We start from the raw sequence: 15107 nt of genomic DNA, 5'->3' as shown, positions 1-15107 counted from the left end.
TAATGGCCGATGGGGAGAAGAACCTATTATTAGCTTTTCGGGAAATTTCCAAATGACCAATTTCAACGAAATCTTTCAATTAAAGATAAGGTGAATATTTTACATAAACTGAGATTCTTTGTCAACAAAAGGAAGATCAGAAGAGATAAAATATTATGGGAGAAGTGATGGCTGCATTCCTGCTATTAAATTAGTTCCAATGTTTGTGCAATTAATTTCATGGTTAGCTATTGGTATATTCGTCCAGATTTACTCACACACTAAGAAGGGTCCTGGAAAACAGAATGATAACATTGTAAAGATGATACAAGTTACACTACTACCAGTCTCCCACCCAAGAGACAAAAATAACACTCAACTCTCTGTAACATTTTCTAGTTCAGTTCGAAATATTTACAACCACCAAGTACTTCAAGGACTTGTTGCTGCTTGCAGGATTTTTTCTTTATTTTATATACCAAAGTCTTAGATGGTAAATATATTCGTTTATATTGGGTATCTATCCCAGGGTTCATTGCAGTTTTAAAGTCTGTAGCTGGTAAGTAAAGTAAAACTAAAAGAAATAAAAATCCTTACTTAAATAAACAACACTGCTCGAACTGCAACACCCTCCCAGAAAGCCTTATTTACCATCACTGTTGCCACCATACTGAGTTGAATTTCCATTCCAGAAGGGATTCCTATCACTGAACCGGCCGTCATCTTCATCGTGTTTCAGTGTGTGAATATTACTTCCAATACGGGAAGTTGTTGGTTGCCTACTCCTGTTGTCATTTCTACCAGTTGCAGAAGAGCCTTGATTAGGCAAGTTGTCGGAGTAGGAATTCTCTGTTCTTGCTATGTTGCTCTGAGGTGCTGAATTTGGACCTATATAAAATGGAAAAAAACAGTAGGTAAGAAGAATGTTCCATGGCACTTTGCCTTTAAAGGTTTCCCCGTAAGGCTGTTTTTTATCAGGAAATAATTGCAATGTATCTCCTGAAGATAAAACTTAACTATATTTATTAACAAAAATAAAGACATTTATGTGTGAAGACAATTGAAGACTTCCCCTAATTTGAAAACTTCAAAATTCTACTAAGGATCGTATGCTGAAGTAGAATGCTTTTATCTGAACCGTTCAGTCTCAGAACATATCTGTGTCCACCACACACCACATTGGAACAGGGCAGTGGTGATTGGGTATGATCCTCCAAATAAATATTCAAGTCACATCATACATGAGCATATGTCTAAACAACATAAATTATCTCTAATTGATTTCACAAACATGACATGAAAAAGAGGCTCCACTTCTTAGCTAATTGATAATAGGTAAGGGCAAAAAATCATATTCCAAAGCAATTTTTCCACTTGGACATTCTAAATAAAATGCATGAGTAAAAGGCAGTCAGCCGCCCATTTGTCTTGTCAGCAAAAATCCCTGCTCAACCCTCAGGCCACCCGCCTTTCTCTCTACCTCTAAAAGCTATCCAGAAAAATCAGAAGAGAAACAATGGGAACATTTTTAATACAAGGAAACAGAGAGGGGGGGAAAGAGAGAGAGAGAGAGAGAGAGAGAATGGTTGTGAACTGAGTTTATTTTCCCGATCATTACAACAAAGCATACATAAAGCATGAATCATATAGGATAAATGAGTATTTTTACGTTTAATACACAAGATGTTCTATATTGGTGGCTATAATGCCTCATGAAAAAGCAGCTGTAAAATAAACTGTTTTCAATTCAGATTTGAGAAATAAAATAAATTTGATATTGGAACACAGTATGTAAACTTACTATATTCCCACATGCCAGTTTGAGGTTGTCCAGAACTTGAAGAGCTTGTATTACCACCAAGATAGGAAAGAGGATTGATATAAGATAACATTCTTCTAATGTGCGCAAAATATCCCCCATTATTTGCAGTTGATGAATCACTATAAGATGTAGTTGCATTATCAGAAGAAGAACCTCCTCTCTGGTAACTTGTGGATCTTTGACGAGGGACTACCATCAATGCTTGTCTGTTGAACAGCTCCAACTCTGACAGTGATTTGCTTAAATCTGGAAATGATTAAAGATAAATTTATCAATAAGCATTTCATGCTGTAACCCATTGCCATCCATCCAAAATTTAGTGATTAAAGAAGAAAAATCCTCACTTACTAACAATTCTTAACATGATTTCAAGAATATCTAGATTGTTACTTCAAATACAAAATAAAACATATTATTATTTATCAGCTCAACAAAATGATGATCCAGAAGCTGGAGTCCTATGCTACCACATGGAATATAAAACATAAAAATTACAATAAAACTAAAAATTAAGAAGGGCTTGTGCCACTATGTTAATGGGAAAAAGTGCTTGAGAATTTAAAACTCAAAAAGTAACTAATATTTATTACTTTGATTCATTAGCAAGCATAGAAACACTTGAGCAAAATTCAGCATCCAAAATCTTGAGAGTTTCCTTGAGTGTACCATTGTACATGCTTGCCAAAATAACAAAAACTAATGAAATATGACAGTGTAATCCTTCAGTCCATCATAGATCCATATTTTCATAGGCCAACAAATTAACAGTTGAAAGCATTCACTTGAGGACCATGAATAATTGCAACAAGCTGATAAGCCAGACATATTTATAATCAGCATCTATCTGCATGTTAATCAAGCTCATCCTGTAGAATTACAGGCATGGCTTCTTGAGCAGACCTCAATTTCATGCTTCTATTCAGTATAGAAAAACATGCAATAGATGCACAGACAGTTGGCCAAAGACGTACCAACAATTTTACTTGCAGGACAAGCCCACTTCTACTTTAGTGAGAAATGCATAATGCCACATGGACCATCAGATGTAAGGAACTTAGAATGTATACCATGTTAAATGACTTATGTGCAGAATGAAGATACTAATGTGAAATGGAAGATATGTCAGTCAACACAAACTCCAAAAATTCCAAGAATTGTAACAAAATACGCAATAAATTTTCTCAGACTCAGATGCTCAAATATTCAAAACTCAGGAGGTAATTGGGCAAGCTGAAGCATTTCTTAAACATGTAAATTGATACATATAATATTCATACCTTCATCTCTAAACACCTTCCGAGGATAAGGAATAGCAAGATCATACGAGCCAATCTCACTAGCTTGGTTTCTGTCCACATAGTCTTTGACCATTCTTAAACTGCTTGCCACAGAAAATCTGTCTTGTAAGCTAACCCCACTGGGCAATCGAATATTTAAATGAACATCACTAGGTGCATTGACTCTCTCATTGTGACCTATAATGTCAGCCTTCCCTTCATCTCGTACTCCTTCATTTGTTTCAGTAGTAGCTAACTGTGAATCGCCTCTACCTGGATGATGATTCAATATAAATTCTTGATCAGGATGCCCATAGTCATCAGCAATAGAATTGTCTCTGTCTACAATCATAGAACTAGATCCCTTAGCTTCTTCAGTAGGAGATGTGGATTCCTTAGTCCCAATGCTCCTTGACTTATCAGTTTTAGAAGATTCTGAAGATCTCTTGTCTACATGTTTAGTACCTCTCTCCTATTAATATAAACAACAAACCAGCCAAGCATTTAATACAGTTACGTTACCTATAATGAAAATGCTCAAAATCACCTAAGAAGAAAGTCACAGCTTAATTTACCTCAACAATGTGTTCATGACTCTTGTTCTCTTTTATTGTCTGACAAGCAGCTGGTGAAATAGCATCTGAAGGCTGTACATGCTTGTCTGCTGAAGCAGACTGCACAACTGTACCTGAAGAAGTCTCTTTCTCAGTGGGGCCAACATCAGAAGAGCCAGCAATAGATAGTTCAGGTTTTTTTGAAGCAAGTGCTGCAGTCAGGACAGTTGCAGTTGTTTCCTGTAATTAGTGACCAGAAATTTCAGTGAAAGAGGCCATTTTGCAGTATAACTGTGAGATTAATAGCACCAAATCCCCAAAAAACAATGAGGTACAGAATGCCTCAAATCTGTAGTTCAGCATACACTATACTAGAATACACTATCAGCCCAATAAATACTCAAAAGAAACATCAGGACAATATATTGATCTGCCTTGAGAAGATGCATTGCAGAATTCATGTTAGAAAAAATTCTGTTAATGGGGTCACTATGAAAAGGAGTTGCCTATATATTTTGGAGATCCTCTGTTTTTGTGCATATGTGGTGGCAGCAGGGCTTCGGATAGTGAGACTAGGTGGATAGATATATAAACAGAGAGAGTAGACACGAGTGCATAATGCTGTCATAAAGTCACAGCTTTCATTCAAATTTCCTCAAACCTCAGGAATGGTGGTTAAAGTTAAAATGCTTTTTGTCTCTATTTAGATATCACTACCACTTCTGATATTGAGGTTTGGCTTCTTAAGCATGAGAGAACGTTCATAGTAGAAGCAAATCATTTAGGAGAAACCAGCTGCAGTACCTGAATATGAAGACTCAACCATGCTTTCTCTAAATTGGAGGCAAGAACTTCGGCGCTGATGAAGCCTTCTAATGGATTATACAAGGAAAAAAGAAAACAAAATTAACACTCTAAATCATTGGTGGAATATGCATCTCTGCGCTTGCCTAAAACAATGGTTGTAATACAAGTAGCATACCACTTTGCCAAAGTTGAACTCCGTTGTACCCAATAGCTACTATAGAAGGGACAGACTTGTATGGATCTGTAACAAGTAGATGCAAGGATACCTTCTTGCTTTCGAAAGATTGAAAGTAAGCTATCTTCTAAACAAGTAAAAACAGAATAAAAATACCACCAATATCAAGTTGATGCAAATTGACATACCTAGGAAATTGATCAATGAAGTTGAAGTGTTATACCAACCCTAGTTCTAGAAAATCATGACAAGCAACGATGACTATACCTGTTAAAACTGGAAATTGCATTCAGTGTGAGCCTCTGAAAGAGTTTTGTCTAGACAAATACCCTGTATTCCCAAGCCAATTTCTATCCCCTAATGCCTAGTTGTCTACAATGGTAGGCCAGATTGCTTATTTACCTAATGCATACTTCACGAAATGCAAACGTAAGTCGAAGAGACTGTACAACAAAATGTGTATGCAGACAAGCATACCAAGTCGTGTATCAGATCACCATGTAACAATAAGCATCTAATGAGCAACCAGGATTCAAAAGGGTAACGACTTGTAAACTCAGGATACAAATTGCAGAAAAATTTACAGCATCAGTGCTGCCTTCTTGGAGATGCAATAAAATGCAGTACTTTGAAAATGACTCTGCCACCTGATTGCAGCACACGAACATAAGAACCAATCACAAACGAGAAATATTTACCATAACAACATTAATTCAAAATTAGCAAAACAGAATGATAAAGTTCATTACTTTGAAATCGGTCCATGTGCACTTCTCCAATTCAACTGATTCTGCATCAGAACCTGAAAAAAAAATAAGGAAAAAAAAAAAACATAAAGCAAACAACAAATTAAAAATCAGTTATTAACCTAAAAAGAGAAATAGAGATTTGAAAAGAAAGATAACTTACCAGAAATATAAACAACAAAAAGCTTCTTCTGATTTTTGGATTCAATAATGGCTTGAGGAATTGAACCTTTGTATGTAAATGCAGATAAAGAATGCTCCATCTGTTTAACAACGAATAATTAAAACATAAGAAATTACAATCACAAATTACCAAATCAACACTGACGATAATCAATCATATAAGCAGAATCCGAGAACATCAAACCCTAAATCATAACCGACTAAATTCGAGAATCTTTATTATTAATTAGAAAGGAAAGGAATTACAGTCGCCACCTTGTTGGGTTTGCAATTGCAATTGGATTGGAATCAGTATGATAAGTTGGTGTAGAGAAAGGGGAGACTCGGTGCCGATTTAAATTTTAGTGAAAGTTTTTCTAACACAGGAGAAAAAATTGCGGACTTTTATTTTTCTGACTTTTAATTATAAATAATAATTTAATAAATTTATAAGAATCAGTTTATTATTAAGATGTGCTGTACGTAATTATTTATATTTTTAGTCGTTATTATTAATATAACTAGATAATATCCATACTTTATATGTATTTAATTTTTATTAATATATTATATATATATTAATTAATTAATTATAATTGTTTCAAAGTTGTATAAGTTGAATTAATCAAATTCAACTTTTCTCGTTCTATTTCAGAGTGAAAAGCTAAAAAAAAATACTATTTTGAAAATTAGTTAATGATGCCCTTCCATGGATTCGCCTATATAAACCGCAGCTAAAGTTGCAAAAATAAAGATCTCGTACATTGGAACCCATGGTTATGGACCCGAATCCATTAGTATAGAACATTTTCTTTTTCAAGTGAAATCCCCTAGTATATAAAAGAGTAAAAAAGTGTTTTCGCTGTTGTGGAATAAGAAGCCTTCGTATCTTAATGCATGTATTTAATTTATTCGGAGCTATTAGAGCGGGATCCACTTTTTTGAAAATATGAGTCGAAGCAATAACAAGAATATTTCTAATGGAACATATATATATATATATATATATATATATATATATATATATATATATTTTATGCTCAATTTAAACTTAGAATATGTTATATAATAATAATATTAGTCATTTATATTCAAAATATTATAGTCTCTAACATAAACTAAATAGTTAGTGAAGCATACATATGAAATATTTTCTATTGATGTTAATTTATATATTAAATATTACGCACTCTTTCAAGGGTGGCTGCTTGTAGGAAAACCTCATGGTTGTCTCTACATCCTTACTTCCTTTATCACTGAGTGAGCATTTAGGGGCCTTAGTTGTTGAGCCGGGCTATTTCCTTATCGACAATGATGCTTATCCTTATCGTTGTACTAGCCGACCTTGACCTTTGTTATTTTGAAGTCATATCTATATTCAAAATTTGCCTCGATTTAGTACCGGTCTTGCGATCCACACCGAAACAGTGTTTTGCCCTTAAATGGACCAGTTAACTGTTGCGCTTCAACGCATTTTGAGGAGAACCAGCTAGCTCTAGGTTCAAGTGGCATTTCACTCCTAACCACAACTCATTCACTGATTCTTCAACATCAATCAGTTCAGACCTTCACCCAAGCTTCATCTTGGTCATGAATAAATCATCCAGGTTCGCGTCCATAAGCAGTAACAATTCCCCTATGAAAACTCGCTTTCGCTACAGTTTTGGTGGGTTCCCTTAACTAAGTCATTGCTTATAAGTCGCCAACTCATTCTTCTACAAGCATGCAGTCAAAGCCATTAGCTCCTCCAACTGCTTGGGAGCTTATGGTTTCATGTTATGTTTCATTCCTTTATGAGGATTCTTTCGCTCTTGCCTCACAGTATTACTTCGTTATCAATCACCTAAGAGTATTTAGCTTGGCAAAATGGTCCTTGCTAACTCACACCGGATTCCACATGCCTCATACTACTTAGGTCATAGCGTAAGCTAGTGATGCTTTCGATTATTGGACTCTCACTATCTAGGGTGCAACACTCCACCGCTTTGCCTAGCAGCATGATGCTTATATTACATGGTTTAGGCTACTCCCATTTTGCTCGCCGCTACTACGAGAATCGCTTTTGCCTTCTTTTCCTTCGGTTACTAAGATGTTTGCCTGCCCATGGATGCAACAGTAGTTTGAGAGGTTTACTTATTCGTGAATCTTCGGATCTATGCTTGTTTTTAACTTCCCGAGCCCTTTTTGTCCCTTACTACGATGCACTTCCTCATCTTTAGTGCCTAGGTATCTACCGTAAGCCTTTCCTCATTTGAACATCGCCTTTAACTTTAAGGCTATGCCATCCTAAGTTGTTACCAAATGGAAGGATCTTATCAACATCCATGAATAATAAATTGATAAATCATAGATGGAATTGTCAGATTAAAAAAAATAAGGTGCTATCATATAGCTTTATTTTGGATAAGTTCACAAGTTGGAGATAAGCAGACTCGAACAACTGACATCCACCACTAGGTAAACCACCGCCTCTCAGGCCCCCTACTGATTCTACCATAGAGGCCAACGGTAAATAGTAACTCACCCACCTTCCCCCCCCCCCGGAACACAGCTTACAACTTTTATTATACTATGCTCTTCAAAGAGCAACTCTTCTCAAAATTTCAAAAGGTGTTGAGTTGGAATCTCATTCTAACTAAGTATTCTTGTGGTTCTAGAGGATCCAACTATAGGAAAACTAATAACAAAGAGCTTACCCCTCGCCCCCCCCCCCCCCCCCCCATTTTGCCCATATTTTGGTTTTAAGAATATTGGTTTTAAGAATGAGTGATTGCCTTTCTCTGACCTTTACTGCCCAACCTGAAAATAGACACTAATGCGTTTCACTTATTGAACAAGGTTCTGTGATCGGTTCAAGACCCCTAGATGCCGAAGGCGTTTTGGTCTTAAAAATATTGGTTTTAAAAATGAGTGATTGCCTTTCTCTGACCTTTACTGCCCAACCTGAAAATAGACACTAATGCGTTTCACTTATTGAACAAGGTTTTGTGATCGGTTCAGGACCCCTAGATGCCGAAGGCGTTTTGGTCTTAAGAATATTGGTTTTAAGAATGAGTGATTGCCTTTCTCTGACCTTTACTGCCCAACCTGAAAATAGACACTAATGCGTTTCACTTATTGAACAAGGTTCTGTGATCGGTTCAAGACCCCTAGATGCCGAAGGCATTTTGGTCTTAAAAATATTGGTTTTAAGAATGAGTGATTGCCTTTCTCTGACCTTTACTGCCCAACCTGAAAATAGACACTAATGCGTTTCACTTATTGAACAAGGTTCTGTGATCGGTTCAAGACCCCTAGATGCCGAAGGCGTTTTGGTCTTAAGAATATTGGTTTTAAGAATGAGTGATTGCCTTTCTCTGACCTTTACTGCCCAACCTGAAAATAGACACTAATGCGTTTCACTTATTGAACAAGGTTCTGTGATCGGTTCAAGACCCCTAGATGCCGAAGGCGTCTTTAGGGTGATCTTGTAGTTCCTACAGGATGGAGACGATGAGGTCAGTCCATGGATTCTTTCTTTTGCTGCATTTTGCTAAAGGGTTGAAGGGAGATAGTGCATTAAGTTGTTCGTAATATTAAAAAAAAATTATTAAAATTATTTTAAAAGAATTAATTAATTAATCTTATATAAAATTAATATTATAATATAATTGAAACACTAACTAATTAATTAATAAAATATTCAAACTATGATTAAATATTAATTTTTAGGATTAAAATTTTCATTTAGTTTAGAGATGCAATTTATTAGTTAATACATATCTTATATATAGTTTATATGCTACTTTTTTAGAATTATAAATTATTGTATAATTAAGAATTAATTAGTTAATTAATATTATTAAAATATTATATTTAGGTTAGAATTTTTAATTAGGAAATTTACTTAATAATTAACAAATAAATACAAAAATATAATATTATATTGAATTTCATGTTTTAAAAATAGATAAGTTAACATGTCGAAAAAAATTATGTCTTAATATATATATATATATATATATATATATATATATATATATATATATATATATATATATATATATATATATATATATATATATATAGGATACATGTAACTTTTTAAAATTTAATAGTAGAATGTAGAAACTTCAAATTTTAATAGTAGCTACATTTAAGTGTTTCTAGCAGGCTAGTGCTTATATGGACATATTTAATTGCCATATAATTGTTGAGATGGACAATGAAGTCTATGCTTATCATACATGTTTCATATGATATTTTTCAAGTTTGAAAAGATGACTTTACCTTTCTTTTTATTACATTCAACTAAACCTTAAGGAAAAATAATCCAAATATCTACCAAATTGAAGCTATTAACTCCATGCCTCTTTAAACCATTAAGAACAAAGTGATACAGATTGAAACCTCCCGAGATTCGAAAAAGAAAGTTTATCATCGAATTTTTCATAATTTTTTCCTATCTAAATTCAAACAATGGGTGCCGATAACTATTTTTGGAATATCTTCTCTAGTTCTTATCGTGCTGTAGAAGATGTTCTTGTAGAGGTTTCTTCAAAAGTTAGTTATGATCTGAACAAAAATTAGTTTATGGCTTTGTTTATCATAGTAGGATTATGTGCAATTCTAAAAGAAAGAAAACGAGCTTCATTGTTGTTGCAACTTGTGATTTCTTTCATTTGGATGATGAGTCCTTTATTCATATTTTTACAAATTTTTCTAAGGCTAGAAAAAATTTGGCTTGTATTTTAGATCAATAAGGCCTCAATATTCAAAGTTCTCTTAGTTTCTTTGACTAGATGGAGAGAATGGGCGAATCTTAATTAGGATTATGAATAATTTTTCAAAATGATTTTTTAAAATCAATTTAGACTCAATTGACAGAAAAAATTAAATTTGAGGGATGAAATTATAGGTTTTGAAAGTATATGGACTAAATTGCAAGAGATTTTAGAACTTTTCGGTCCATGGGCTTATTGGTCTGTTTAGGCAAATTGGCTCTATACAGTATCCATTGGATTTTATTTTGGTCTTCGATGTCGTTTAATGCATATTTTTTATCTAAAACGCCAAAAGAGTCTTCTAGAAGATGTTATCGATAATTATTTGAATTTCAAAAGATTTTATTTTGATACTAATCAAACTAAAAATTCGATAAATCAAAAAGAATTTTTATTTTAAATTATTGATATTATATGATATCTTAGGGTTTCCAAAATCCTGGTGCTATAAATAGAAAGCTATCTAGGTTTAGGGGAAAACGATTATCAGCTATTGTCAGTAACTATCAGAGCACTTTTTTAAGCAGATGATAGGAATTAAAAAGTGACAGTAAGAAAGAACTCTATTTTAGAAAATCCTTTTCCCTAGAATGACCATAGTTTTTTAAAAGCCCTTTTTATAAATTAAACACCAAATAAACCCTAAAAGGCACTAGATTCATATCGAATCCTGGATTCCACTTCCTCATCATCTCTAAAGACTCAAAGATCAATACAATACGATGACAATCTGAGGGTTCCTAAATATAACATCATCAATATTTTCTTCTCATTTCTTTAAGGTTATGATTTTATAACATCATCAATATTTTCTTCTCATTTCTTTAAGGTTATGATTTTAGAAACGGGATTAGGATTGATATTAAATGATATATATGAATTATATTTTCATATCTATGATTTTTACTAATTTGATATTTTTATATATGTTGGGCTTTTAAATATGATAACATGATCTATATTGGATTTTGAATCTGATAACTTATATGAGTAGGTTAATATGTTAGTTTCCTTCCTTTTTTTTTCATGATAATTCATATGATTATATGATTAGATTTGATTTTAGGGTTACGTGATTAGTTTTAGGATCTGCCATGAAAAGCTTTTGTCTCCTATAACTTTATTTCTTCTTTTTTTTTTTATGAAAATTATATATGGTTTGGCTTTGTTTTATTCAATTTTTATGTTTTCATCTCATTTTTACATATTAATAATGTTTAATGTCTTTTGTGCATGTGAATCGAATTCTAGTCGAGAGATGGCTAAAAACTGTGCAAAACTAACATGAGCAAGAGCCTAAAGCCCATCGGCTCATTGACCTTACCAATTGGTTGTTCCTTGATTTCAGACCTAATTTCAAACTTTTTGACCTATTTGGTGATTTTCAATACAAAAAACATAGATTAGTTATTTTCTTTAAGTTAATTAGTTATAGAAAGGGTTGTAATAGTTAGATTTACTTTATTGCTTTTACTTTTTTTACTTTATTTTGGATGAATGGTAAATATTTGATTATATGATTGCTTAATAAAAATTGGAGCTATAGACATAGGCCTTAAAATTATAGTCTATTGGATTAATAAGATGGTAAATTGAGTATAATTTAAAAGCCATATAGACGTAGTGGGCCTTTGTCATGCTTTTAATTAATAAATGGACTCACTTAGAATAATATCACTTAATTGGGCCTTAATATGCAATTAATAGTCCAATTAGGATAAAAAAATTGGCAATAAAATTATAATTAGTAATTGGGCTAGATTAGATGAGTCTCTATACATAATTGAATAGTTAATTAGGTTAATAATTTAAATGGGGATTGAGCTTAATAAAAATAGGCTAGACCTAGGTGGACCTCACATGCGTACAAATAAAAAAGTTGGCTTCCGAATCCATTTCTAGATATGGCGAAGATTCTTATAGAATCGAGAAACGCACTCAATTAGTAAAAGTGTCACGGAGAATTATCCGGATGGCGACTCCCATTTCTACGCTAGTCTCTATGACTGATTAGCATATTCTTTATTAGGTTGAAAAGTCTTACAATATCGTAATCGCTATAGACTCTTGGGTGCGTGCCTAAAACCGCTGCCCATAATAGCTCAAAGACATATTACAAATTTTTGTCTCACTATTCCTCCAAATGCTCATCTCATTTTTTATTACTGAGGATTATTCTTTTCTTCCTCCTTTGATTGGCTCTTATATGGAAAAACTTGTATTTTAATAATCTCTTTAAGCTAACTCACCCCCACATTATCTCCTTCCTATAAATGAGCTCGTGAATTTTTTTTTATAAAGCTTTTTTCTCTCCTAATGCTAGAATTGGTTAGTACTCGGTATAATGAGATAGAAAGCTCGTACTGAAGTTGTTTCATATTCTCTATTACATGACAAAAATTTATATGATTTTAATTTTGGATGTCAACCCCATAATTTTTAATTTTATCCATAATGTTTACTTTTCAAGCCAGCGAAACAACATCTTTGTAGAGCCTTCTTTGACTACATCTCAAAAATGGAAAGTTTCTTATTTTTATAGAGTAAAGTATGATGTTTAGCAGCAAATAAGGTCCAATGTATGTTTTCTCTGATCTTTAAATGCCACTTATAAATGTCAATCATTCTCAATTACCTGAATTCCGCCAATTATTAACTTCAACATCAATATGGTAAGAGGATATTAAAAACAATTGAATATCCACTAATATTGGCACATAAGGACACAAACTATCTTTCCTACTGCTTTTGTTTCCTTCACGATTAGTATCAATCCTATTTTATTGAAACCCAATAAAAAATGTATATCTCTAGAATACAGTGTTATCTTCATAAGAAACACAACATTTGGGAGCTTTAGAAGATAATAAGCTCTGTAACTATCCAACTCTTGCTTTGTTTTAGGCTCCTGACAATTGTAGCTCAGAATATTTATTAATCTCGGCGAAGTAACCTCTGTCATTACACTACTTTGTGACAATATACTCTCAATTATAGATATCTCAACTCATTTGGATCTATCAAAGACATTTGTTTATATAGAAACATCATTTTCAAAAGATATGAGTCTTTTAGGAGTGTAAATGGTGCAGTTGTTAAGTTAGTAGCAGCACTACATATAAAATTGTTCTCATTATTCTAGTCCTTCTACAAATGGAGATTAATGGAATCTTTTTGCTTCATCATAGAGACTAAATATCATATTATAACATATATATAAGAGTGCGAAGAGGGAGGAGGATAGATAAATTTACTGAAAAATCTTACTGATTTTTTAATTAAATTTGATCAATTTAATCATTTAGCAATTAATGATTATTTACTAATATTAATAATGATGATAATTATAATATAGATATTAATAACATAGAGTTATATTAGAAATAAATTTCCTTTTAGCAGTAGATTTTGTTTAGAACCCTTATTATTGTAAGTAATATTTTTTTAAACTTCCTAAACTAACAAAGAAAAAATAACGAGAACAACATTTAGTTAAGTAGCAATCACAACAGAGAACTCCAAAGTAAAATTTATATATATTCGGTTCAATACATAAGTCGGTTTCTACATGTTTTTATTATAGTAAAACCTCCTTGAGTTTTAATAAAACTAATTACTACTTTTTTCCGTATTAGTCGAAGAGCTATACTGGTAATTTAAGATTACAATTTAATCCTTAAACTTATTATCAAATATCAGAATCATCCAAAATTAATTTTATTATCAAATTAGAGTAAAATTTCATTTCTAACACAAATTAATTTTAATGTTTAATTAAAATAATAGATTTAATATTATTTTTCTTGTTCTAATTCTTTATTTTTAATACAATTTAATTCAAATAAATTTAAACATTTTAAAACTACTTATATATACATCAATATTATTAAATCACTATATAATTCTATTTTAGTTATTAATATAAAATAAATAGTTATAGTTAAAAAATATTATAGTTAAACTACTTTAAAATTAAAATTAAATTAAATAATTATATCTTAATTTAGCGAAATGATTTAAATACAAAGTTGATAACTATCAATTAAGAAAATCATGATAATTTTGTATGTTAAAAATAAAGCTTTTTATTAACGATTTAAATAAAATTAATATAAGTAAATTTTTTATTTTTAATATATTTTAATTTTAGTATATAATAAAAATAATGAATTTTAAATATTTTTATTTAAAAATTTTAAATTAAACTGTATAATAATTTAATAATATAAAAATAAATGTTCTCAATACATTTAAGTTTTTTTAGAATTAGATTATGCTAAAAAATAAAAAATATAAAAACCGACGTATTAAAATAAATAATATTTAGCACATGACAATATGCTTTATCTTTTTCTAGTTTTTATTTTCTTTCCAGGAGATTTTTTTTTTTCTTACATTTAATGATTTTCTTAAGCAGTGATTGTAGGCCTAAGCATTGATGTCCTTATTGTGCACGATAATGATAAGTACTAGCTGGTGAAGGATATTATTGGATTAGGAAATTTTAAGGTGGCTACTGGCTGGAATGGATTGATCAGAGCACTCACAATAAGGATTTGAAGGGAGTTCCAGTTTATCCACTTCGGATTTTATATTTTTATTTTAATTATTAAGTCCTAAATATAAAATATAAAAACTCAATATAATAAAATAAAATTTAAATTTTTTGATATAATAAAATAAGAAATGCCAAGTGGGATAAGAAAGATTTATTTAATAATGAGAATGACATTAACCCAATCAAATCCAGCTCATTGCCACCACAAACTGATAAACACACAGTACTAATGGAAGTTAAGGTCTCATTTGAAATTTGGGTCCA

General features: G+C 31.8%; 1 protein-coding gene across 2 annotated transcripts; it reads right to left on the bottom strand.

Annotated features, from left to right (window-relative positions):
* Positions 1–273: 273 nt before the first annotated feature.
* Positions 274–5945, bottom strand: LOC8269744 (plant UBX domain-containing protein 11). 2 transcript variants are annotated; one of them, XM_048378113.1, is made up of 10 exons: positions 5799–5945; positions 5524–5623; positions 5364–5416; positions 5180–5261; positions 4615–4680; positions 4437–4504; positions 3654–3872; positions 3079–3550; positions 1781–2047; positions 274–867 (listed from the first exon to the last, which is right to left on the bottom strand). In XM_048378113.1, the coding sequence occupies exons 2-10, from the start codon at positions 5621–5623 to the stop codon at positions 623–625; spliced, it is 1572 nt and encodes a 523-aa protein (XP_048234070.1). In that variant the 5' UTR covers positions 5799–5945; the 3' UTR covers positions 274–622. The 2 variants fall into 2 exon arrangements, with proteins under 2 accessions (XP_048234070.1, XP_048234071.1); XM_048378114.1 differs by having other exon boundaries at positions 4437–4501.
* Between the last annotated feature and the right edge of the window lie 9162 nt (positions 5946–15107).

The sequence above is a fragment of the Ricinus communis genome, chromosome 8 (assembly GCF_019578655.1).
Source record: "Ricinus communis isolate WT05 ecotype wild-type chromosome 8, ASM1957865v1, whole genome shotgun sequence".
NCBI classification, from domain to species: Eukaryota; Viridiplantae; Streptophyta; class Magnoliopsida; order Malpighiales; family Euphorbiaceae; genus Ricinus; species Ricinus communis.
The sequence above is the reverse complement of the archived record's forward strand: the minus strand, read 5'-3'. Positions and strand labels throughout refer to the sequence as shown.

Bases quoted from the DNA above. Each gene is read 5' to 3' on its own strand.
- LOC8269744 (XM_048378113.1), bottom strand. From the start codon at position 5,623: ATGGAGCATTCTTTATCTGCATTTACATACAAAGGTTCAATTCCTCAA. The intron at 4,681-5,179 runs GTATCCTGAGTT...TACTTGTTACAG, and splicing joins TGTAAATTTTTCTGCAATTT to ATCCATACAAGTCTGTCCCT. The intron at 4,505-4,614 runs GTATGCTACTTG...ATAATCCATTAG, and splicing joins AGTTCAACTTTGGCAAAGTG to AAGGCTTCATCAGCGCCGAA.